Below are 21,787 nucleotides of genomic sequence, written 5' to 3' on the forward strand. Positions count from 1 at the left end.
TTGTTGATGTATTTCAAATTCGGGAACTGTTTTTACAGATATGTTTTAAATACTGCCCTATTACTTCAATTACAATTCAAAAACTTATTTTACAATTAGGATAATTTTTTAAATTATTAATAACCATAATAATAATCAAAATTTAAAAAATGTCTTCTATAAAATATTTGAAAATATTAAGCCACCAATAACAGATCACGCGACCATCCCTGCCAAATACAGATATCGATAGGCAGCTGCTATCGCCACTCGCCGTCATACCGTGGTTCTTAATTATATAATTCTAAGCGTTCAATGTGATCAAAACAAACTTGGGCACAAATCAGAGTGTGTGAGTGCATGGTTACACCTGTACGGTGAACAATGGTAATGAGGTGACGAATGCGCCCTCTTCAACCGCACCAGGAAACCCTTTAGGTTAGCAATATGAAAGACGATGGAGACTGCGACCCGGAATCCGTGGTGCCAAATGACGTGCAAACAGCTGATTCACTAGCTTCAAGTCATGTCCATTCCGTAAACATCATGGTTCCTGCTGGAAAGAGTGTGGGAGTGCCCCGATCAGCTAGCGTCTTTACGGAGCGTTTCTTCGGAGCCTTCCAGTGGGAGGAGTTCGCCTGCGGATGCGGAGCAGCCTTTGTCAACATAACAGCCACCTACCCAATCTACAAAATGATTTTCCGGCAAATGCTGCACGGCGTGCCCATCACCTCCGCCTTTGCTCAGCTCCGGCACGAGGGATTGGGTTTCCTGTATCGCGGTATGCTCCCGCCTCTGGCCCAGAAGACCATTTCCCTGTCCATCATGTTCGGCGTGTTCGATGGCACCAGAAGGTACCTGGTGGAGGACTATGGCATGAACGACTATGGGGCCAAAGTGATTGCCGGAGTGGTAGCGGGCAGTGCCGAATCAATTCTTCTGCCCTTCGAACGCGTACAAACCCTTCTGGCGGACTCCAAGTTCCATAAATACTTCTCCAACACACCCAACGCATTCAGGTGATTTGAAGTAGTGGTGTCATAATAATGGCTAACGACTAAAGCTAACAATGACCAAATAGCAATTTATTCGTTCAATTAGAAAGCGCTTTATCAAGTTCTTTATTTTTCCAGGTATGTAGTGGCAAACCATGGATACCGAGAGCTCTACAGGGGATTAGAACCAGTATTCTGGCGAAACGGATTGTCAAATGCGTTATTCTTTGTGCTGCGGGAGGAAGCCAGTTCAAGACTGCCAAAAAGAGTGAGTATCTGGATGAATGCAGTCTGAGTTGAAATTACTACTTTGCCCTTTCAGAAATCCGTGTCCAGTCGAACGGCCCAGGAGTTTGTGGCGGGAGCGGTGATTGGAGCCAGCATCAGTACAATATTCTACCCGCTAAACGTAATCAAGGTGTCGTTGCAAAGTTCAATGGGACAGGTATCGGAGGGCAGCTGGGCAGCCTGCAAGCGAATTTACCGAGAACGTGACTGCCGCATAGCTAATTTCTATCGTGGATGCGCCTTCAACACAGGAAGATCCTTCATCAGCTGGGGCATCATGAACAGCGCCTACGAAAACATGAAGAAGCTAATACATCAGCAACCACAGCTTGCTGTGGTTAGTAGTAAATAAATAGGGCTCGTAACCACCAAAAGCAACTATGTATTAAGCCGCATGCATACTAAACTAATCTAAGTAGAAGGTTGACTCATAATCAGTCATTTTCAGAATGAATAGGGACGATACTGGGTTACTGTGTAATGCGTGCTAAGTAATCTAAGCTGAATGTACACAAGCGGCAAGTGCCGCCCTTTAGCTAGCCAATTTTCTTTTTCTTTAAGTCTGGTATAAGATGCTGAGATTTTGGGTTTAATGTACATATAGATCCTACGCGAGGCCTGCTCTGTTCCTCCTCCTCATATCTGTATATCGATCCAACCGCCCCCAACGAATGCCAAAGTTATGTACGACATGGCAAGTCGGAAGGCAACGCGAGCATTTAATGAAGCCCATTCTACGAGTTACGGGTTAGATAGTTTCTATACGAATACGTGTGTAAATAATAATAGCTGGAGTACAATATAACAAAAGTGTGTTGTTCGTTTGCTAGTGACTTTGTGATTCATTGAAAATATTAAACTGAAATACTACGATGAAAATTCAATTGTAATTATTAAAGTTGTGGAGTTGACATTTAAACGAGGATTTACTTTTTGTTATGTTTAGTTTATTTTAACTACAGTTGTCATTGTTCAGATTATAAATTAAAAAATAACCTTAAAATGATACGGACTGGCTTATATAAGTTTCAGCATTTCATTGTTATCTTTAAGCTCTTAGCATTCTAAATTCTAATCTAAGGTAGGGGACAAGTATCACAATCAACATGGTGTCTGCAAATTAAGTCTTAATCTATCGCCTCTTCAGTGCGCTGCGATAGCGCTGATAAAAGTCCTCCATGGCCCGGTACTCGGGCTCAAGGATGTCCGGGATCTCCTTGTCCAGCGATGCAAAGTACACCATTTCCACGGAGTTGGTTCCCCGCAATTCCAGCTCGTACTTTCGCAGCTGCTGGAAGAATCCGGAGTTTGGGCGCACCTGTGGCCGGATGGATTGGACGTGTTTGTAGGCCTCCCGCAAACTCATCCCGGAGTGCTTCATCAGGTATGCTAGGCATAAACTGGCGGATCGGCTCACTCCAGCCACGCAGTGGATCAAGGTGCACCCGCCACTGAGTCGGACTTCTTCGACCAGATCGGCGGCTTCGTCAAAGTGCTGCGACAGATCCACCTGTGATCGATCCTGGGCATTGATGCGCAGGTACACGATATTCTTGTCGCTGGATAGGGGGGTGTCTGGTAGTTCGGGAGCCACGTTGATGACACAGCTGACGCCCAGCTTGTCCATGTAGGCGGGAACTACGGCGGCTGCCCCGCAAAGGATCAGCGAAGGTGTCAGGCGTGACAAACCCGGATAGGGGGTGTGTTCCTCAACCTTGAAGAGGTTCAAATTTCTGGAAAATAAATAAAAATATCATTAGTATATGGTTTATATTCAAAAACAAATAAGTTTATTTTAAGAGCTCTTTATTTTCAATATTAGAACGCCACCTGGTTCTCTCTGGCTATCTGACCAAAATATATTGTTTTCGGGTTCGTTTTGGATGCCCAAATAACAAATATATATTAATGGATATTGGGGTTGAAGAAACCGATAAAATAAGAAATGTTCTTATGCGAACAAAGGAGAATATTTTTGGTGTTAAGCCAAACATAAAATCGCACAAACAAATGGCAGGGCAGGTATTTTGAATGTTTTTTTTTGCGTTGTACGGATAAAGCTGTCGACATGAAACAGCCCCCGCCGCCAGCCTGGGTAATTTTGTGAATGGAAACTAAAAAACAACTAAAAAAACACATCACCCAGCCCAACCCCAATCCATCCCCATCCATCTGATCCCAGCAGATCCCATACCATCACCATCATCTACGTATTTATTGGACGACGTCATGGTTTCTGCGCTGCGTAGGATTCTACAAACAATAGACGTATGCCACGAATACACATTTGCACACCTCGAAATTTGTTTATAATTAGTTTCTCAGAGTGTATATTAAATGGACACGAAATGAAAATAGAATTGATCTATAATGGTATTTGCGGAAAGAATAAACAAACAGATCAGTACTGAGGATCAATTCAAAAATCAAATTACAATGGCATAATTATGTGTTATTGGAGATGTCTTAAAAGGTAATCTAGATCTTATTTTTTGTAGGTTTAAAATTCCATAAACCTATAGAACTATTTCCAATCGATCAAAGAAATATAGTAGTTATTTATGGCAACTAAAGACATGTCGATCAACTTGAACGGCTGCCAGACAACCGTGTCATTAGGCGCAAAGTGGAAGGAAGAGTACTTCAGCCCCTTGGCCACCTTCCTGTCATTTTCCATGTCATCAGAGATCAAATGGGAACCCCCCTGGCACTTTCATGCATCTGTCAGCACCTTAGCGTCTAAATACAGCAGCCACTGAGGAATGTAAATTTAAAATAAAACACTCAGGATATTTTTACATAGAACGATTGAGTACTCTTATCTTTTATAATAAAGAACATTTTATTAAAAGTATTTTTTAAGTTTGAAAAAAAATGTATTGGAGAAATAAAAAAAGCTAGCTCCTCAAATTTTAATTTACCAAAAATATATATTGGCAATTTAAATAAATTAACCTACGATTTATATAACTTCATCGCACATAAGTGTATAGGCGTCTTCTGAGTGTCAACGATGAATATTTCTTTTGGTTTTATTATATGTTTACGGCGACTTTTCGTCGTCATTAAATAATAATCACAAATTCCGCTGGCAAGGCGCCAAAATTAATCATCGGTCACTTTCACTAGACCAAGCCCGGAATGGCATCGGCAGCGCCAGAAATGTTTTTGATTTGAAAACAGGCGAAATTAAAATATTTCGCACCGCCCGCTCATCTATGGACGACAATATGTTTTCGCCTCGTTTTTTTTTAAATTATCACTAAATGCAAAAACAAATGCTGTGAGGTTTTTTTTGAATACCATTTTTATTTATGTATCCCACTAAAGTGAAAGATCCTTGTTGCTTGGGCTACTTTCGTTTTGTCAATCAGAAAGGAATGTTTTCGAAAACTAGGTTAATGGAATGGGATTTATTAAGGTGTCTATAAAGATTACCAAGGGATATTTTATTGTAATTTTCAATAATTTCAAAAGCTCAACCATTTTTAAACTCAAATTTAGTTTTCAAATTTACCTCAGGGGCCACCATTTGTTTCTTTTGGGTGCCAAAAATTTTGACAGATTCGTAGACAGACTTTCGTCTCCCCCAAGATAAATGACTAATTTCATTTTCGCAATTATGCTGTCCTTGAATTCAATTGTCAGAGTCAGGGTCTCCGATAAAGAATGCCAAGAATGCGCCAAAAAAACACAGACATCATTATTATCAAGAGAAATATATATTTTGAATTTTATTTTACAGAATTTTCCTCCCAAATTTGATTTCCGCATTTTATAGATAGAGACAATAGAGAACATCTGACCATGATAGAAATTTGCATGTTTCTAAAAGTGTACATATTTTTGTAAATGTGTTGGAATTTGCAATGGAATTTAGTTCAAAAAACGAATCAGTTTTGAAAAACGCATATGGCCAATTTAGGGTGCATATGTTGCGAACGAATTCAGATATTTTTGAGATGAAACGATATCTTCTTTATTTTTTCTTTATTTAAAATCTGTTAAGAAGAAACTTTATGCGCATTTGAAGGGTAGAATATCCAAAACTAATATGTAATATATTTGAGTTTTATAAACAGTTTACGAAAGTGTAATAGATACCATTAAACTAATTAATTCCCAGTTTACGTCAAGCTGGCTGGCACCAACAAAGGTCCGGCTTGGGTGACATCACCAAACGACCTTGACTATATGCTTGTAATTAACTAAATCAGCTCAGGTGGCAACCGCAAACATATTAGGAGGCGGGGGAGAGAGTACTTTTTTAAATATATATGCGTGCAAATGACTCACTTTTGGCAATTCTCGTTCTCGACATTCTCATTAGCATAGGAAACGATTCCGCCGCCTCCAACTATTAACTCCTGCATTTTGTTTATGTTTCCAACAAATTCGCGCCACTTATTCAAGAATTTACGCTCGGCAATAAAGAAATTCCTCAGATTCCAGTCCAGAATACGAAGACTATTTTTCGCTTGATCTCCGGCGATTCGGCGGGTAAACAAACTGAAGTTTTTTTTGTGGATTTTCGAGAGGGGGAACGATTCTATTCTTTTTGGCAAACAAGCGGCGACTGAGCGACATAGAGTGAAATGCCTTCGAAAATATATATTCCGTTGATGTGGTGAGTTGTGGTGCGGCCCAGAGGTGCGTAAAGGTGTTGTGTGTGGGTGAGCTGAGGTGGAAATGGGATTCGCCTGCCAACGAACTTCCACCTGTGGACTGTGCCAGCGGGTTTTCGCCTGTCGAATTCGACAGCTAGGCCACTCGGTTCAATCGTGTTTAACTTGAAAAATGTTCAAAATTACATGTAGAGGAGACAGCTGGGGACAGCACTATTTTTACTTATCTCACATTGACAAAGATCTATTTTTTAATCGGTAATTGAAATCCGGAAGGAAAGACTTGTAATTTGACTGAAACTTGACTCCCTATTACAATTTTCTAGTCCTATTATAAATTTTAATTAGCATTAATAACGGAAAATAATGATTTGAGCGGATGATTGGGTATTTAAACTATTTTATTTGAAAAACATTTTGTAACGGAAATTTTTGATTCAAATGTTTCGTAAACATTTTTTTTTTTCAGATTTCTGGCAATGTTTTCTTTCCTGGCCTTGCCACATGTTTATTTTGGATAGTTATCGAATATATCGAATAGGACTTATCGATTTACCAAAAAGCGCGAGACGGAACAGACGCCACCAATTGGTTAAAAACAAATAATTTGAAATTCCACGCCATCCACGACAACCAACTTCGCAACGGCAATGGGCAAAGAAAAGGCTGGCAAGACTTTCAACATTGGAGACCTTGTGTTTGCCAAGGTTAAGGGTTATCCGGCGTGGCCAGCGAAGATCACCAAGTGCAACAACAAAAAGTACAATGTTTACTTCTATGGCACGGGGGAGACGGCAAACATCAAATTGGAGGACTTATTCGCCTACACAGGGAACAAGGAGAAGTTCGCGACGGACCGGAACATGAAGCGCGCCAAGTTCAGTGAAGCCATCGACCAAATAGAGAGCGCTCTGCGTGGCGAAGATTCCGCGCCAATCGATTTGTCCGGCGGGGAGGAAGCAGCTGCCGCCGATGAACCGCCAACAACCGACAAGAAAGCCGAACAGGCGGAAGAACCTATCAAAGCGGAACCTACAGAATCATCTGATTCAAATCCAGCTACTACCCCTGCTCCTTCGTCTGCACCAGTTCCTGCGCCAGCGGCAGCTCCGGTGGAAACCCAAAAGAAAGCCGGCGGAGCACGGAAATCGAAGGCTCCAAAAGCACGCCATGTGGATGGTGATGGGGAGGACGCACCCGAACCAGCTGCTGATGCACCACCTCCAGCTAAGCGAAGAGTTCCGGCCGAGGGATTGAACGCTGCTCCCACCACCCCCGCATCAGCTGCCCCGGCCGCTTCAAGTAGCGCCAAAAAATCTGCAAAGAAATCCAAGCCCACGGCGGCAGTTACCCCCATTCAAAAACGGTCTAAGCCGATAACCGTAAGTATATATGGAAAGTAATATCATATATTTGGTTATATTTGTATCATCTGTTGCAGCAAAACATTCAGAACGACTTACTTATGGTGTACTTACCCACGGCAAAGTGTTTGGGCATCAACATAAACTACAAGAAACCGGAGCGCTTTGAGAGTCCGGCTGCCGAGAAGGCCTGGATGGAAAAGTCCCGGGAGGAAGCCCACGAGCTGAAGTTAAAGCTGGAAAGTGGCCAGCTGGAGCCGGAATCTATGCCCGAAAGGATAGTTGTGGAACCGACACGGAACGAAATACCCAAACAGGAGGCCATGCGCTTCATCGAGGAGCTAATCGAGCACGAGGATGCCCTGTTTATGGAACGCGATTTTATCACACTCTCCCAACAGCTTCGGGAATGCCTGGGTCTGCGGAGAGCCAATGTTGGCAAATGCCTAGAGATCCTGGAACAATTCAAGGAAGTGGAACTAACTAAACTTATGCTGCTGCGGAACCCCGAATGTGTGGATATTATGCGGAGACTGCGGCGATATGTCGGCAACCTGGAGCTCTGGAAGATGAACTCGACAGACGAAATGGAGTTTAAGGAGAAGGCACAGATTATTCGCAAGGTCTCCACCAATATCTATGACAGTTTCAAGGCTCTGTTCGCTCCGATCGTGGAGCAAGAAGACAATTTCTGGGTAGACTTTTGCGAGAAGGTTCGTATATATAAGACATATACGAAAAACATGAACGAGAACCTACGGGTAACGATGAACGAAAGTGGTTACAACAACTTGGTGGTAGCCAAAGACAATTCGGCTTCTACAGCTGCCGCCCAGCAGTAAACGATCAGTGTTTATGGATGAGTTCCGCAAGTCCCTCTATATTCTAAGGTAAGAAATAGCTTTAAAATCCAACCTGGCACTTCTCACAAGTTCTGTTTCTCTGTTTTCCAGTTACTTTTAAGCGTTAAAACCCGGGCTATTTGGATTCCCAGCTCTGGACGATGAAGTTCGACATGCCTAGTGCTATTGCTTAATTTCTAGGATTAAAGTTCATGCTATTTAGTAATTGATAATTTGACTCCAAGCCCCAAGCGTTTGGACCGACCCGCCCCCTCCCGTGTACTGTGCATTTTTTTTTCAGCACAACCTAATTAGCTACCCAAGCTTTTGACCCCAAACATATATATATTTACTATGTGTGTAGATGTTTTGATTAATAATGAATTAAAAAATAGATGGTACATACTACTAAAATATTGGATATCATGTCATTAAATTCAATTAGCTCCGAGAACCATTCTCATGGCATACATTTTGAAATATTTAATGTTTCGGACAAAAGATGACTTTTAAACTAGTAAACACTGCAAACATAAACTTATTACTTATTTCCTCACTCTGATATATTCACGGATCAGTTCTCCTTAGCGTCCCCAATTCCATCCGGTAGAATTGCGAACATCGCTTCAGATTCCGGTAGACAGGGCGAATCATAGATCTTGCATATTCGGGTCTCTCCCTTGCCCTTTCGTAGATATAGGCGCGTTGTCGATGCATGGGCCATTATGTGCCCTCCAATGGGTTTTTTACTATCACCAGCGAACATTCCGGGTCCAGCATCCACTGAGGCTGTGACCTGATTCGTAATAACCACCGCCACTCCAAACTCGTCCGCCAGACGTTGAAGCATCCGCAGGAAGAGACCGAGATGATTCTGGCGGGCAGCCAGTTCGCCCCTACCTATGTAATCGGATCTATAGAGAGCCATGGCACTGTCCACAATGACCACGGCATACCTGAAAGAGTACGGAGAAGTCGTAAGGGTACAGGGAACAGTTAGGTGGTAGTTTACCTCGATTCAAAGAGCATGCCCGCTGCCATCTGGATGAGCTTGGTCTGCTGGTCGGAGTTGTAGGCCCTGGAGCAGGCCACGTTGTCCAGTACCTCCGCTTCGTTCAGCTTATATCTCTGAGCTATAGCGGACAGTCTCTCTGGTCGGAACGTGTTCTCCGTGTCGATGTAGAGACACTTGCCTTCGCCGCCCTTTTGACTGATGGGGAGCTGGCATGTTACCGCCAATGTGTGACAGATCTGCGTCTTACCGCATCGGAACTCCCCGAAGATCTCCGTAATGGATCCCGTTTCGATGCCACCACCCAGCAGTTTGTCCAGCTCCTTGGATCCTGTGGTGAGCTGCACAACGTCGGCTCGCATTTCATAGTACGTCTTGGCACTAAGGAATCCCAGAGGAACTAGCCGAGTGGCCATCGCGATGATGTGCTCCACTTTCCCTCCACCCAGTCCGGGGATGGCCATTAATTGCTTCCTGGTGGAGTTCGCAACCGCCTCCACCGTGTGCAAGCTTGCTTGCTGGAGAAGCTTAACATCCTTAGCAGTTATGGGACCGCCCTAAGAAGGCACATTTCAAAAATAAAATTAAGAAAAGAATACTCATCGAAAACTCACGATCAACTTTGTCACGTTCAAGGGCCCCTCCTCTTCCTCCTCCTGGACATTCGTTAGGTTTTCCATTGACAGTTCAAAGTGTCTTAGATTGAAGTTTCTTTATTTATTTCGTATGTGAGACTAAAATTATACGTTTTGTCAAAGTAAATTAGTCAAAAGATTGGCGCGGAGAATCGCTGCCATTCGACTACCATTTGCCATTCGCCCCGAACGGAATTACACCAGCGGACAGTGATCACTGGCTTTGAAGGAAATTAGACCAAGCACCACCATCATGGTCGATTATTCCTACTTTGATATAAAAATGTAAGTGACAGAAGTCAAATATTCTTTAGTTTTTAAATGACTTTAAAAGATTAAAAATCTTAGAAAACTACGAGATCCAGATGCGGTTATACTGACACCGTCTCTCTTTCGAAACTGCGTTCTTGATACTCTGGATAGTTTTTTTTGCGAGGAAAAGTTCACCCTGGAAATTGTGAAGTTCTGTGCCCAGCAACAGCGGGTCATCTTCCGTGTGCCCCAGGAATTACACGATGTGACCCGTAGTTGCTTGCAACTTATAGGACATTACCAGGAAGTTCCTTGTCACTTTCAGGTACTGGAAACCTCTAAAACGGCATTGGATTTCGAAAAGTCAAGTGAAAAACTATATGCAAATGAAAAAAAGAGTGAAGACTATTGAAAACAAATTTATTTTGATTCTTTAAAATTTGAAAATATTTGTTTTTATTTTGGAAGTTTTTCGCCCATTTTGTTACAATTTAGATACAAAATATGGATAGATAAATAAGGTTCGTTATATTTTATAGAATTAACAATAACGTTAAATCCATAAATTTTTAAATAAGTTTTAAATATCAATTGGATAGCAAAATTTTTAAAAAATACCGGAAAAATACCATACCCTGACGTAATAAGCCGCCAAGTTGGCAACTCTAATTTGAAGCAGCTGTTGAAAAAAAGCAGAAAGGGAATAATTACATAAAAAAAACACACTGGCCGGCTTTTTAGACGACTTCCCGAAGCTACGGTAGAAAATTGATCCCGCGGAGAGCCATCGGGATTGGGGAACTCATCAATGAAAGTATGAGTGATTACCAATATCTGGACGTCAAGCTGTAGGTGAAGAAATTTCATCACCACCCATAGCTCTCCCCCATTCGCACGTGCATCAGAATGTTAACTCATGTTTTTTATTTATTTCCACAGTAAACTCCGTGATCCTGAATCAGGCACTTTAAATCAGGTATTTTTATACGGCTGTATCTACAAATCTCTGGAGAGTATCTTTGGCGAAATTGGTGGCCAGACGGATTTGGAACTTCTGAAACTCAGTGCTGACCATCGACGTTTCCTTGTCCGGATTCCCGCAGATTTTCTGGAGCGAGTTCGTATCGCTATTGCTCTGATTGGTCAATACCAGGGGGTGCCCTGTCATTTTCAAGTTCTCGAAACTTCCGCGACACCTTTGGACCTGGAGTAACCTCTTACATAGCATTTAAGATGTCTTACTGCAAGCAATATGGCAAGGATAAGGTGTGCTTCGTCACCAAGGAGGACCATTCAACGCCCAGCACCATCGAGCTACCGCCACCGGAACAGCCAGAAGGTGTGATAACCAAGGACGGCAACATCAACTGGAGTTGCCCCTGTTTGGGCGGCATGGCCACCGGTCCCTGTGGCGTCGACTTCCGCGAAGCCTTCTCCTGTTTCCAGTATAGCAAGGCCGATCCTAAGGGCTCTGATTGCTACGATGCATTTACCAAGATGCGTGACTGTTTCCAGAAGTATCCCACCGTGTACAACAAGTCTGGTGGCGAGGATGACGACGAAGACGGAATGGGAGGTGCACTGGGCGACGGTGGGGATGGTGACAAGAACGCAGACCCACTGGCCGATGCTCCTCCTGAGCCCACAGAGGTGATGGCAGGACCCAATAGTAGCTCTGTAGTGGCTAAGAATTAGGTGGGAATAGTTTCGCGTTAAAGTTATTTAAACGATAAGGGCTAGGTGTGACTTCGTAAAAAATAAATAAACCTTGTCATAGTTACCATACATTAGTCTTGAATTTTTCAAATTTATAATGAAAATTTTAATTAAAATAGTAAAGGACCTGGCTATCATATAATAATTGTTTTTATTTAGAAAAAAGTCATTAAAGTTATATTTTACTGTACAGTGAAACAAGTCAGTTTGATTTGGTATATTAAGCGATGCGTTAACAGCTGACTTTGGTATTTTCTCCCACCCACAGTCACACTGTTTACGAAAAGCGAACTAAAGGAAGTAAAAAATAAAAGCGTATTAATATTTCGGACGAAAAAATGCTGTAGGCGCATTGTAAAATGCATAAAGTGCACATAAATCGCGTATGTGAGGTGCTACAACGCAAATATAACCGAAAACTAGTGCAGAACTTTAAGGTGCAATAACAATACTCGACGAATCGAATAAATACCAAAGTGCAATTGGCCAGTTGAGACTAGAAAAACAACAACAAAATACGAATAAACGAATAACCTTGTGCTGTGGCAGTTGTTTGTGATTCGAAATTAAAGGAATATTGATAAACGTGGATAGTGCAAGTTATCCTCAATAAGTGTTTAAAGTTCAATAATAACAAAATTTTTCAAGGAAAACAGAAAGTGTGTGACTGTGTGTGTGTGTGCGTGTGTCCGAAAGTGTGTTCCACCAATACAAACGCAACGACCCATACACGCGCATAACTAGTTTTCATAAAAAAAAAAAAACAACGAAAAGCGATAAATAATATACAATAAAAAAAACCAAACAACAACAGCAACGAAGAGTCTCAAAAAGTGCTGGAAAACTCCCGGATAAGAAAAACAAAAACAACAACAGGAACCTCCACATCGACAGATCTTGAATGTTTCTATGCTGATTTTGGATCTCTGGCGAGAAAATGGTATCCCTAATTGAAACAATAGACGCAGCAGCCGAGGCCCAAAAACAAAAGCAGTCGGCGATCGCTCAATCCTCCTCTTCGTCGACCACCCTTACTCCACCATCTTCCTCTGGATCCTCACCCGTCCTGGGAAAATCGAACCTCACGGCCAGCGGAAAACCCAAGGAGAAACGCAGGTGAGTCATAGATCGGTTAGGGTTAACTTTATATTCCTATAGGCTGGAGTCCACCCCATACCCGCCCCCCCGATATGCTCAATTGGATGTTTTTAGATCAGCGGTTCGCTTATTGCATAAGCGAGTTTGCTTTCTTTTTCTGCTTCCTCTTCGCTAACCCAACGCTGCTGCTGCTGCTGCTGCGGCTACTGCTGCTGCTGCTGCGACTTTGGAGCGGGCGTAGCGGCAATGTATATCGGGTAGCGATTAAGGTGGTCCTTGAGGAGCTATTATGATAATGGAGATCTCTTTAAAGGGATATATATCTTCTAGAGATCCTACGGCAGATCCTTGAGTACATACAAAAAATGAAATTATTAGTCTCTTTTTTATGTAACTCTCTCAGGAATGAATTTTACTTTGTATTATATTTAGTTTTTAAGATAATTATTATTTATAAGCAATGAAAGATTATAAAATTCAATAATTTTTATTTAATATGAAAAAAAAACATCATGGACAGATAGTCTTAAATTACTATATTATATGATTTTGTTTTCTTTTTTTTTTATTAGTTGTTAAGTTAAGATAAGATTGAATTCTGAGACTGATATATGTTGTAGATATTTTAAGGTTTTTATTGGAAAAATGTATAATGTTTGTCCCAAAAGAAGAATAAAGATTATAAACTGATATACTGAACTGATATAAACCTAGTCCTGATGCTAGTCCTGACCCTGATTGATTTAGATCCTTTTCAGGACAAAAGGTTTCAGGCAAACTACCCTTTCCTCTAACAATATAATCACATCCCATTGTAGACTCCCTAGTTTTCGTAATTTTCCCCTTTTGTACGTTATTATTTTGTAAAACAAAATCGAAAAATTAGGAGGGTGGCCAGAGGGAATGAAATGTATTGAAAAGCCAATCATTAATCACGCGTTCGACTAATTTTTGCATTCACGGTAATTATTATTCGAACTTGGCAGTCGCCGCCGCTGCCGCCGAATGGGGGGGGGTTAGAGCCGTGGGAGGGAAAGAGCGACTCCCGAGACCCACGACCTTGGAAAAGTCAAAGACAAAAGTCGCGACGAACTCGGTTTGCAAATGCATGATTGGTTTCCGTAATGGAATATAAAAATATAGTGGAGTAAAAAGTAGAAAAATATACACACTAAGATACTAAGATACAGATACTAAGATACAGATACAAAGATACTAAGAAGAAAACCACTTGTTGCTTGCTCCTTTGAGGCTTAAAGGCCTTGGTCCTCCTTCTGTAAGGACAAGCCTCCCTATCTCAAGTTATTTTTAAACAAGTGCACTGTTCTGCTGAGTTTTTTTTTACTTTTTTACGCATGTGGAGTTATTTTTAAAAAAAATATAAGGAAAAAAAACAATAAACCTGTTATGTTTGATTATGTTGCCGTCCCCCTTGCTCCAAAACAGTAACCAGTTTTTTTGGCTTTGGGCCCCACGCCCCTTAAAAACCAAAATTTATTTATCATAAACTCATAAACTACTCAGTTTATGTTTTATTTTTAAAACATTTACATTAAATTGAAACGAATTTCCACTGGCCTACGTGACGGTTACAAAGAAGCTGTTACTGACTTGTTATTGGAAAACTGACTGGAAAAGCGGTTCTAAAGCCATATATTCAAAGTGTCTCGTTCGATCAGAGAGACTAACCGACTAACCGACTCTTGGCGGCATTTTTTCCTCCATTTGGCTCCAACTACTTTGAGTTTCGAGTATGTTTGTGGAACAATGACAAGCAATTGACTTTTGCTTCGAAAATAAGCCAAAGCAGGTGAAAGTTTGCCTTAAAAGCCGCTACCGATTAAGCTGAAACTTTAAATACTTATGGATTATGATTCCATCTTGCCAGCTAACCTCAATAAACGTGAATTATTACACTTTTTGGGGACAAGAATCTTAATCGAAATAATGTCTTCTTTTAAATTAGTTTCATAAACTGCTGCGGACCTGTGTGCCAAGAAGGAAAATAACACAAAAGTTGAATAAAAACTCAAAAACAACTCGAACAATAAATAAATTTCAATACCAATGCAAACAAACACACACACACACATTTATTCAAGGCATAATGCATTAGTGTGTGTGTGTGTATTGTAAAATATTTAAATGATATACCGTATTGTTGTTGTTGCTTGTTTGTTGTTATTGTTGCCTTCTGTCTGGCCACGACGACCTACTTTTTGCGAATGGGGGACATGGGGGGAGGATTGGGGAGCAAACCCACTATCAAGGGAGAAAGAGAGAGAGAGAGAGAGCATGAGATGGGGGTCAGTCTCTCTGACCGAGTCAGAGAGAGATGCGGAGATGGTGTGGAGTTATTGTTGATTTTCATTTTCGGCCTGCTGTTCGAAAGTCTTGTTTTTGTTTGGCTGCCCTACACTGAAAGAAAACTAAGAGACTCTTTTTATAAAAACTAATATGTTTATTACTAAACATATAGTTTATATATATTATTAGTAATTATTTATAATTAACATTTATAAATTATTAGTTATTATAAACATTAATTTTTCACAGTGTATACTAGTATTTATAGATACTAGTATTTTTCTTCTCTTTAAAAGAGAAAATAAGAATAAAATAAGATAATAGTATTTCTATATCTTTACAAGATATTCATATTATTATTGTAATCTTTAAAATATTTGATTGTTAGGAACAATAAGCTATAATTAAAAGATTTATATTATTACAATTATTTTTTTAAATTTGAAACTCTTAAGATTAAAAATTCTATACTTAAATATACTGCAAGTATATATATAGCAAGTATTACTTTTGTAATCTTTACAGATAAATATTACTATATAAAGTATAAGTTTTTCAATTAAAAAAAATAATATTTTAGTACTAGTATAACTTTTAAAGTTGGAAATTTGGAAGTCCCTACTTAAATCCCTACTTAATATAAATAAATATACCGCCTTATATAGCAAATATTACTTCTGTAATCTTTAAAATATTATCCACTCTTGTTGAGTTGAATTATAAGATTGCGACGGACATTTGTAGCATAAAGAGGTAAACAGTAAGGTTATCAGAGATTTTAACTTGACCTCGTCGGCTGTCCTCCTCCGATTACATTATTATTTTGATTACCCCGGGATGGGTAGACTACCTAGCCATTGCTATCTGGATTCACTTTCCTCGCATGTTTGCCAAACTAATCTAAATATTTGGTTGTTATGCCTATAGTTGCCCCGATAAGAACTCGGCCGACCGGGACCGGGGAAAATCTCCCTCGTTAGAGAACAGTGGCAAAATATTTAGTCTTCAAGGAGGAGTGCTCTTCCAAGATTTATTTTATTTATGCCAGTCAACAGAGAGTCTAGTCAGTACTGCAGAGGAATGAGTCATGTTGGATGGGAGTGGAAAAATAAAATTGGGAAAAATTAAAATCCAGGACGTGCAGAATTAGTCGTGTGCGCTGAAAAGTATACTATGCGATTTGGCCGTAATTGCCTCGTGAAGTGGAGCACACTGACATAATTTATAAGCCACTAATTTGAATCTGCCACTCATGGCAGCCCCTGCTGATATCGTTCAATTGGCTAGCACCGAACCGCTAGCTCCCTGCTCCCGGTTTGAATGTTTTTCGAGTCGGAACTTTATCTTATCACAGCACCCCAGTCCCCAGTCCCCAGTCCGCAGTCCCCAGTCCGCCACGGAGCGCACTTGTCCGGACTCCGGATAGGCAAACTTGTCTGATAGCACACACGGAATCTGACGTTAATGTCTGACTCTCCCTAGCTAGCGCTCTCTACTAACTTTTATTGCCATTTTTTTTTGGGCTCTGTACCCTGCCTGCTGGGTATAAATATGATCGCTTCGAAGGCATAGAACCTTTCGCTCAATTACCGCCGAACTCCCGCCGTACATAGTGTTTGCCGCAGCTTGTGTCCAAATCAAAATAGAGTCTTAATTTCTGGACGATAACAGCTGAGATACCGCGTGTGCCGAGCGTGTGTCCCTCGATGGGATTAGCCGGATTCCAGCGAAAGAAACGGCGCAAAATATGTATAATTCCTGGGAGGGTTGTGATGTCTCCTGCAGTGGTGATGTCTCTGGGTCCTTCTACGGAGAGGATCCAACCTCCGCCTCGTGTAACTTCTTCGAGTGCGACTTCAAGCCACAGCCACAGCCTCAACAGCCGCTGAATCATGGCTCGGTTTTCGGTCGAACTCCGATTAATGAACCCTCAGTGAACTTTGGCAACGGATCGTTTATGAATTCCAGGCAGCCGTCTTTCGTGGGGGCCATGTTGGGACCCCAAGCCCAAGTTGGGATGAATCGGTATCATCCGTACCAGCAGCATCCCGCCCAGCAACACCCTGACTTTTACCGCCAAAGGGGCAGCATGCTCTCGGTGGCCACGCCCTGTCGCGAAAGTCGTCCCTGGAGTTACGCCTACTGCTACGGGTATACGCCCAATAATACGGAAGCCTGCCAGTTTTCTCAGTTTGTCGATATTGAGGATTTTATGTGAGTGATTTTTGCCTCAAAATGGGGATGTATTTTTAAGATATTTATGCTTTTTTTTTGGAACTAGAAGTATAGGTAGTAAAATTTTTATGAAAACCACACTTAGTAGCTGAAATTGGCTGTGTCTGTACTGTAAAATCCGTCGTAGTCCAAAAGTAAACGTCGTGGGTTCTTATCTATGCTTATTTGTGGATCGCCTTTTATAATAATATTTAGATACGGGGAAAAAGATAACCACCGGGACGGAGAATGGCGAGAATGAGTCAAGGTTCTCTGGGTTTTCGCCCAACAGTAGTACAGTAGTACTATGTTCTTTATCTCAGTGTATTCTCTTTATGGGAAACTCATTGCTTTCGTTCTCTTTTCGATTTTTTTTTAATAGCAATCTCTAGGGAATAACATTTGTAGGATTGTTTGGCTGTAGTTTGTTAGTGTATTGCTCTTATCTGACACCTATGACTTAATGCTGGGTATTTCCCAAAGAGATCGTCACGGGTCTGGTCATAACTAGTCTTCCAAGGGTCTTGGGAGGTCTGGATCTCAATCGATTTTATGGATCTGAGATTTGCGAATGTCTGACGCAGATGCTAGTCCCCTTGCCACTTCCCTGGTCTCTGTAATCTTGGCTTGCAACGTGCACGGAAATCAAATGGTCTCCGGGTCTGTTTATTTCGGTTTATTTACGTTTTGCACGCGTTTATGCCAAATCTGTGCTCCCCCATCGCCATGCTAATGAGTTGGAGCTCCGGCTGACGACGCAGAAGAAGGTGTCTCTGCTAAACATCCCTGACCTTTTGGCTGTATTTTAGAAGGTGGTATCTTGGGGATATGTCTACAAAATCTGTCAAGAGATTATGGCCTATTTGGTTAGGAATTTCGCAAGTCTTGCTCTCAGAAATTAAACAGCGGCAGGTCAGTGGCCAAAAGTGTTATAGGATAAAAGGCTTAGGACATCCGCGTATCTTTAACGTGCTTTTAATTCATAATTTTATAATTTTATATTAAGTTTTTTTAGTATTTATGTTGAAAACCCCAAAGATCTAACGATAATTCCCTCAAGAGTTCCACTTATCAGTACTATGCCCCAAGGCAATGACGATTTTTTCATAAATATTTCTTAGTTCTAAGAATTATGTTTATTAATTTTATTTAATTGTTATACTTTATAATTCTAAGAAGGTGTTTTAGAAATTCTTTTTATTTTTTTCGGTGTCTGAGCTGCGCTTTTGAGCGGAAATATTAAGCAACAACAATAGCCCCTAAATAACAAACCATAAGAAGGCAATTTTGATGGCACTGCCTGAATATTTATAGTGGATATAGTTACTTCTGTTCTAATGGACAGACAATGGCCCGATCGCAACTACATACCTCTCTGCCTTCCATGCCCCTCTGGTGTCATAAAACACTTCACTAAGCAGGCCATTAGCATTCATTCAAAGTTGCTAGCTTTCTATGGCTCTGCGGCTATCGAATGGCTGGGTATCGACTTATATACATTATATATACTATATACATTCAGTGGGTGAAATAATACAATATAATATAAGAACTTTGCTATCTAAAGCCACTGCATTCCGTCACTAAGTGCCCGGGTTTCCATCAATCGCCCAATTGAGGCTGATTGACAATCGAAAGCCCTCTAATCTACACTTCTACTCTGATTTTATTTTTATTTTATTCTTTTTATATTTTATTGTTTTATTTATTGTGAGATACGAGGCTGGATAAACTAAAAAGTATCATATTTTATTAGACTAGCGGCTAGACAGCCTTTGTCGGCTGATATGTCAAGTTCTTGTCGGACAGGTTCGATCCCTATTCCACATTTCAATAATATGGCATTGTTGCCAAGCTGATTTCGAGTAATAGAACACCTGTTTTGCCGAGTTATCCCTTTTTAGGGGCTATTCAATTTTTGCACTTTTGGCAATTTTCGACAAAAGGTGAGCGTGTCAGCCCTCCCAGACCTAGAGGTACGTGCGGAAATTGGCGTGTCCCGTGGATTGTATAATTTTTTGAAATAATATTCGCAAGGCACGAGTTCTCTTATGCTTTGGATAAATTCCCGAATTAGTTTCTTAGCATGTGGTCAGCTCACGAGATTTTCTTGGCAGACAACTCTTTATAATTTTCATATATTATTTTTCTTTGAATATCTAATAGATGTGTGTGTGTGAGGTCAGTGATCTGACGGAAATCATTTGCTTGTTGATTAAAAGTTTGTCAAACTAAATGGAGCTTACTCACTTGACCCTATGGAGCTGCTAATTGCCAACTCATCCGAGGCAAAATATTCGGAAATATTCCAAAAAGTCGACCACCATCGAGTTCGGGGATCGGTGCCAAGGCAGCCAAAAGGTGGAAAGTTTTATCAGTGGAACGTGTGACTGCTGGCTATTCTGGGAATCACTGAGGAATTATAAACTTATATACATATTTCATAAACCATTGCGGGCTATAGATAGTGGCATTGGTATAGTTTCGCTATAGGTCAGGATCCTGAAGTAGTTTCTATGTTTCTAAGATTTTTATAAATTCCCAATTAGGGCCGTGAACTTTGGCGCCGTGTCGATCGCCTTCGCTTTTTATTCGCTTGGCCTGGCAGCAAATGCGAAAATTGCAAACGGTTCGCTTAATTGGAAAATTGCGAACGCTGCCCGCGCCAATTGAATCACGAGCAATCAAACGGGTATGGGAGTGCAGCAATTGAAATGCACGCATATTTTAACCCAGTCCAGCCAGCTTCCCTTCCAACCCATCCTCCTATCCCCTATCCCCTATCCAGTATGGTGTGTGGCCTACGTGATCTCACTGAGCTCTTGCTAATATTGCATTTTATTCTTTTTCAGGAACAATGAGAAGCGCAAGGAAAAGTCACGGGATGCAGCTAGATGCCGGCGATCCAAGGAGACGGAGATCTTTATGGAACTCTCCCAGGCACTGCCCCTGAAAACCGACGATGTCAATCAACTGGACAAGGCCTCCGTGATGAGGATCACCATTGCGGTGCTCAAGATTCGCGAGATGTTGCAGTTTGGTGAGTTATTCTTCCTATAAGACTACTAGCAAGAATTCTTAATAAGTAATGATTCCCCATTTTAGTGCCCAGCTTGCGGGATTGCAATGAGACCATCAAGCAGGATATAGACGCCCCGGAGGAGCAGAAGGAGGTCAAGCCCAAGCTGGAGGTCGGCAACGAGGATTGGCTCAATGGAGCCGAAGCCAGCCAGTTGCTGAAGCAGACCATGGATGGATTTCTCCTGGTGCTGTCCAGCGAGGGTGACATCACCTATGTCTCCGAGAACGTTGTCGAGTATCTTGGCATTTCCAAGGTAGGTGTTTTCTCAGAAACGCCATCTTATCCCCTAACGTTTCTATTCTTATCTGGCAGATTGACGCTCTGGGTCAGCAGATCTGGGAGTACTCGCACCAGTGCGACCACGCCGAGATCAAGGAGGCCCTCAGTCTGAAGCGCGACATCGCCGACAAGGTGAAGGATGAGCAGCGGCTGGAATCCGGGGTCAGCACCCATCACCGGGATCTGTTTGTGCGGCTAAAGTGCACCCTGACGAGTCGCGGTCGGAGCATCAACATCAAGAGTGCCTCCTACAAGGTGAGATTACCAGTCTAACCGGATCAAAGCTAATCATGAATCACTGGACAGGTTATTCACATCACTGGGCACTTGGTGGTCAATGCCAAGGACGAGCGGGTGCTGATTGCCATTGGCAGACCCATTCCACATCCGTCGAACATCGAGATTCCTCTGGGTACGAGCACTTTCCTTACCAAGCACTCCTTGGACATGCGATTCACCTATGTGGACGACAAGTGAGTAATCTGAATAGTTTATCCTTTGAGTTAATAGCATATCTTTTTTCGCTTTCAGGATGCATGGCTTGTTAGGATATTCGCCTAGTGATTTGCTAGATACGTCTTTATTTGTCTGCCAGCATGGAGCCGATTCCGAGCGACTGATGGCCACCTTCAAGAGCGGTGAGTGGCGTCCCAAAACTCTTTCTTAAATCCCGCGACTCATTAAAACAAACGGCAGCCAACTAATGCTAAACTAATTACTTTAATGTGCAAATTAAAACGCGTTCGTCGTTAGTTTGCAAACAAAAACTAGGAGCGGGTCGGATGGTGGTGGAGGACAGGATGCCGGAAGAGTCCGTCGCATCAAAACAAAGTTGTCACTCTCGTCCGCCAGCATTACCTGTCGTCCTGTCTCTGCTTGGATGGTTCCACGGTTCCACGGTTCCTGTCCACGTCCAGCAGTTGCCATAGCTTATTGCATTTAATTAGTTGTAGCACCTTCCTCCCTGGAGCCCCAACACAAAGGCCATTTGTCGTTGGCTGGACTTGGACTCCGCTTTAATTTCGCTTTAGTTGCTAATTAGCTTCTGCAAAGTTAAATGACAAGTCCATGAAATCTCTGGGATTTTATCAGCAAACCA

General features: G+C 41.6%; 8 protein-coding genes across 9 annotated transcripts in view; 6 read left to right on the top strand and 2 right to left on the bottom strand.

Annotated features, from left to right (window-relative positions):
- The first annotated feature begins 209 nt into the window (after window positions 1–209).
- LOC6501587 (mitochondrial nicotinamide adenine dinucleotide transporter SLC25A51) lies at window positions 210–2,268 on the top strand. Its single transcript, XM_001955493.4, has 3 exons — window positions 210–998; window positions 1,113–1,242; window positions 1,297–2,268. The coding sequence occupies exons 1-3, from the start codon at window positions 427–429 to the stop codon at window positions 1,612–1,614; spliced, it is 1,020 nt and encodes a 339-aa protein (XP_001955529.1). The 5' UTR covers window positions 210–426; the 3' UTR covers window positions 1,615–2,268.
- LOC6499003 (dual specificity protein phosphatase 18) lies at window positions 2,188–5,872 on the bottom strand. Its single transcript, XM_001955494.4, has 2 exons — window positions 5,559–5,872; window positions 2,188–2,995 (listed from the first exon to the last, which is right to left on the bottom strand). The coding sequence occupies exons 1-2, from the start codon at window positions 5,633–5,635 to the stop codon at window positions 2,395–2,397; spliced, it is 678 nt and encodes a 225-aa protein (XP_001955530.1). The 5' UTR covers window positions 5,636–5,872; the 3' UTR covers window positions 2,188–2,394.
- Window positions 5,873–6,397: 525 nt separating this feature from the next.
- Window positions 6,398–8,514, top strand: LOC6501588 (PC4 and SFRS1-interacting protein). Its single transcript, XM_001955495.4, has 3 exons — window positions 6,398–7,269; window positions 7,329–8,141; window positions 8,205–8,514. The coding sequence occupies exons 1-2, from the start codon at window positions 6,538–6,540 to the stop codon at window positions 8,091–8,093; spliced, it is 1,497 nt and encodes a 498-aa protein (XP_001955531.1). The 5' UTR covers window positions 6,398–6,537; the 3' UTR covers window positions 8,094–8,141; window positions 8,205–8,514.
- Window positions 8,515–8,539: 25 nt separating this feature from the next.
- LOC6499002 (DNA repair protein Rad51 homolog) lies at window positions 8,540–9,880 on the bottom strand. Its single transcript, XM_001955496.4, has 3 exons — window positions 9,720–9,880; window positions 9,106–9,662; window positions 8,540–9,049 (listed from the first exon to the last, which is right to left on the bottom strand). Exons 1-3 carry the CDS (start codon window positions 9,783–9,785, stop codon window positions 8,668–8,670), a joined length of 1,005 nt encoding a protein of 334 aa, XP_001955532.1. The 5' UTR covers window positions 9,786–9,880; the 3' UTR covers window positions 8,540–8,667.
- Window positions 9,881–9,886: 6 nt separating this feature from the next.
- On the top strand, window positions 9,887–10,516 carry LOC6501589. The gene is made up of 2 exons (XM_001955497.4): window positions 9,887–10,025; window positions 10,089–10,516. The coding sequence occupies exons 1-2, from the start codon at window positions 9,994–9,996 to the stop codon at window positions 10,402–10,404; spliced, it is 348 nt and encodes a 115-aa protein (XP_001955533.2). The 5' UTR covers window positions 9,887–9,993; the 3' UTR covers window positions 10,405–10,516.
- A 126-nt stretch (window positions 10,517–10,642) lies between these two features.
- On the top strand, window positions 10,643–11,777 carry LOC6501590. Its single transcript, XM_001955498.4, has 2 exons — window positions 10,643–10,840; window positions 10,932–11,777. The coding sequence occupies exons 1-2, from the start codon at window positions 10,809–10,811 to the stop codon at window positions 11,203–11,205; spliced, it is 306 nt and encodes a 101-aa protein (XP_001955534.1). The 5' UTR covers window positions 10,643–10,808; the 3' UTR covers window positions 11,206–11,777.
- LOC6501591 (mitochondrial intermembrane space import and assembly protein 40) lies at window positions 11,226–11,777 on the top strand. The gene has a single exon (XM_001955499.4). The coding sequence runs from the start codon at window positions 11,226–11,228 to the stop codon at window positions 11,685–11,687; it is 462 nt and encodes a 153-aa protein (XP_001955535.1). The 3' UTR covers window positions 11,688–11,777.
- A 176-nt stretch (window positions 11,778–11,953) lies between these two features.
- The window catches only part of LOC6501592 (protein similar), a 62,894-nt gene continuing 53,060 nt past the window's right edge, over window positions 11,954–21,787 (top strand). The window contains exons 1-6 of one of the 2 annotated variants that reach the window (XM_001955500.4): window positions 11,954–12,824; window positions 20,180–20,367; window positions 20,433–20,662; window positions 20,722–20,943; window positions 20,995–21,161; window positions 21,220–21,326. In XM_001955500.4, coding sequence (XP_001955536.1) covers window positions 12,646–12,824; window positions 20,180–20,367; window positions 20,433–20,662; window positions 20,722–20,943; window positions 20,995–21,161; window positions 21,220–21,326 — 1,093 coding nt within the window. In that variant the 5' untranslated portion in view covers window positions 11,954–12,645. Of the gene's footprint in view, window positions 12,825–16,698; window positions 17,328–20,179; window positions 20,368–20,432; window positions 20,663–20,721; window positions 20,944–20,994; window positions 21,162–21,219; window positions 21,327–21,787 lie in introns of those variants that run through there. The other variant, XM_014911629.3, reaches the window with a different exon arrangement.

This window comes from Drosophila ananassae, chromosome 2L, assembly GCF_017639315.1.
Source record: "Drosophila ananassae strain 14024-0371.13 chromosome 2L, ASM1763931v2, whole genome shotgun sequence".
Lineage (NCBI taxonomy): Eukaryota > Metazoa > Arthropoda > Insecta > Diptera > Drosophilidae > Drosophila > Drosophila ananassae.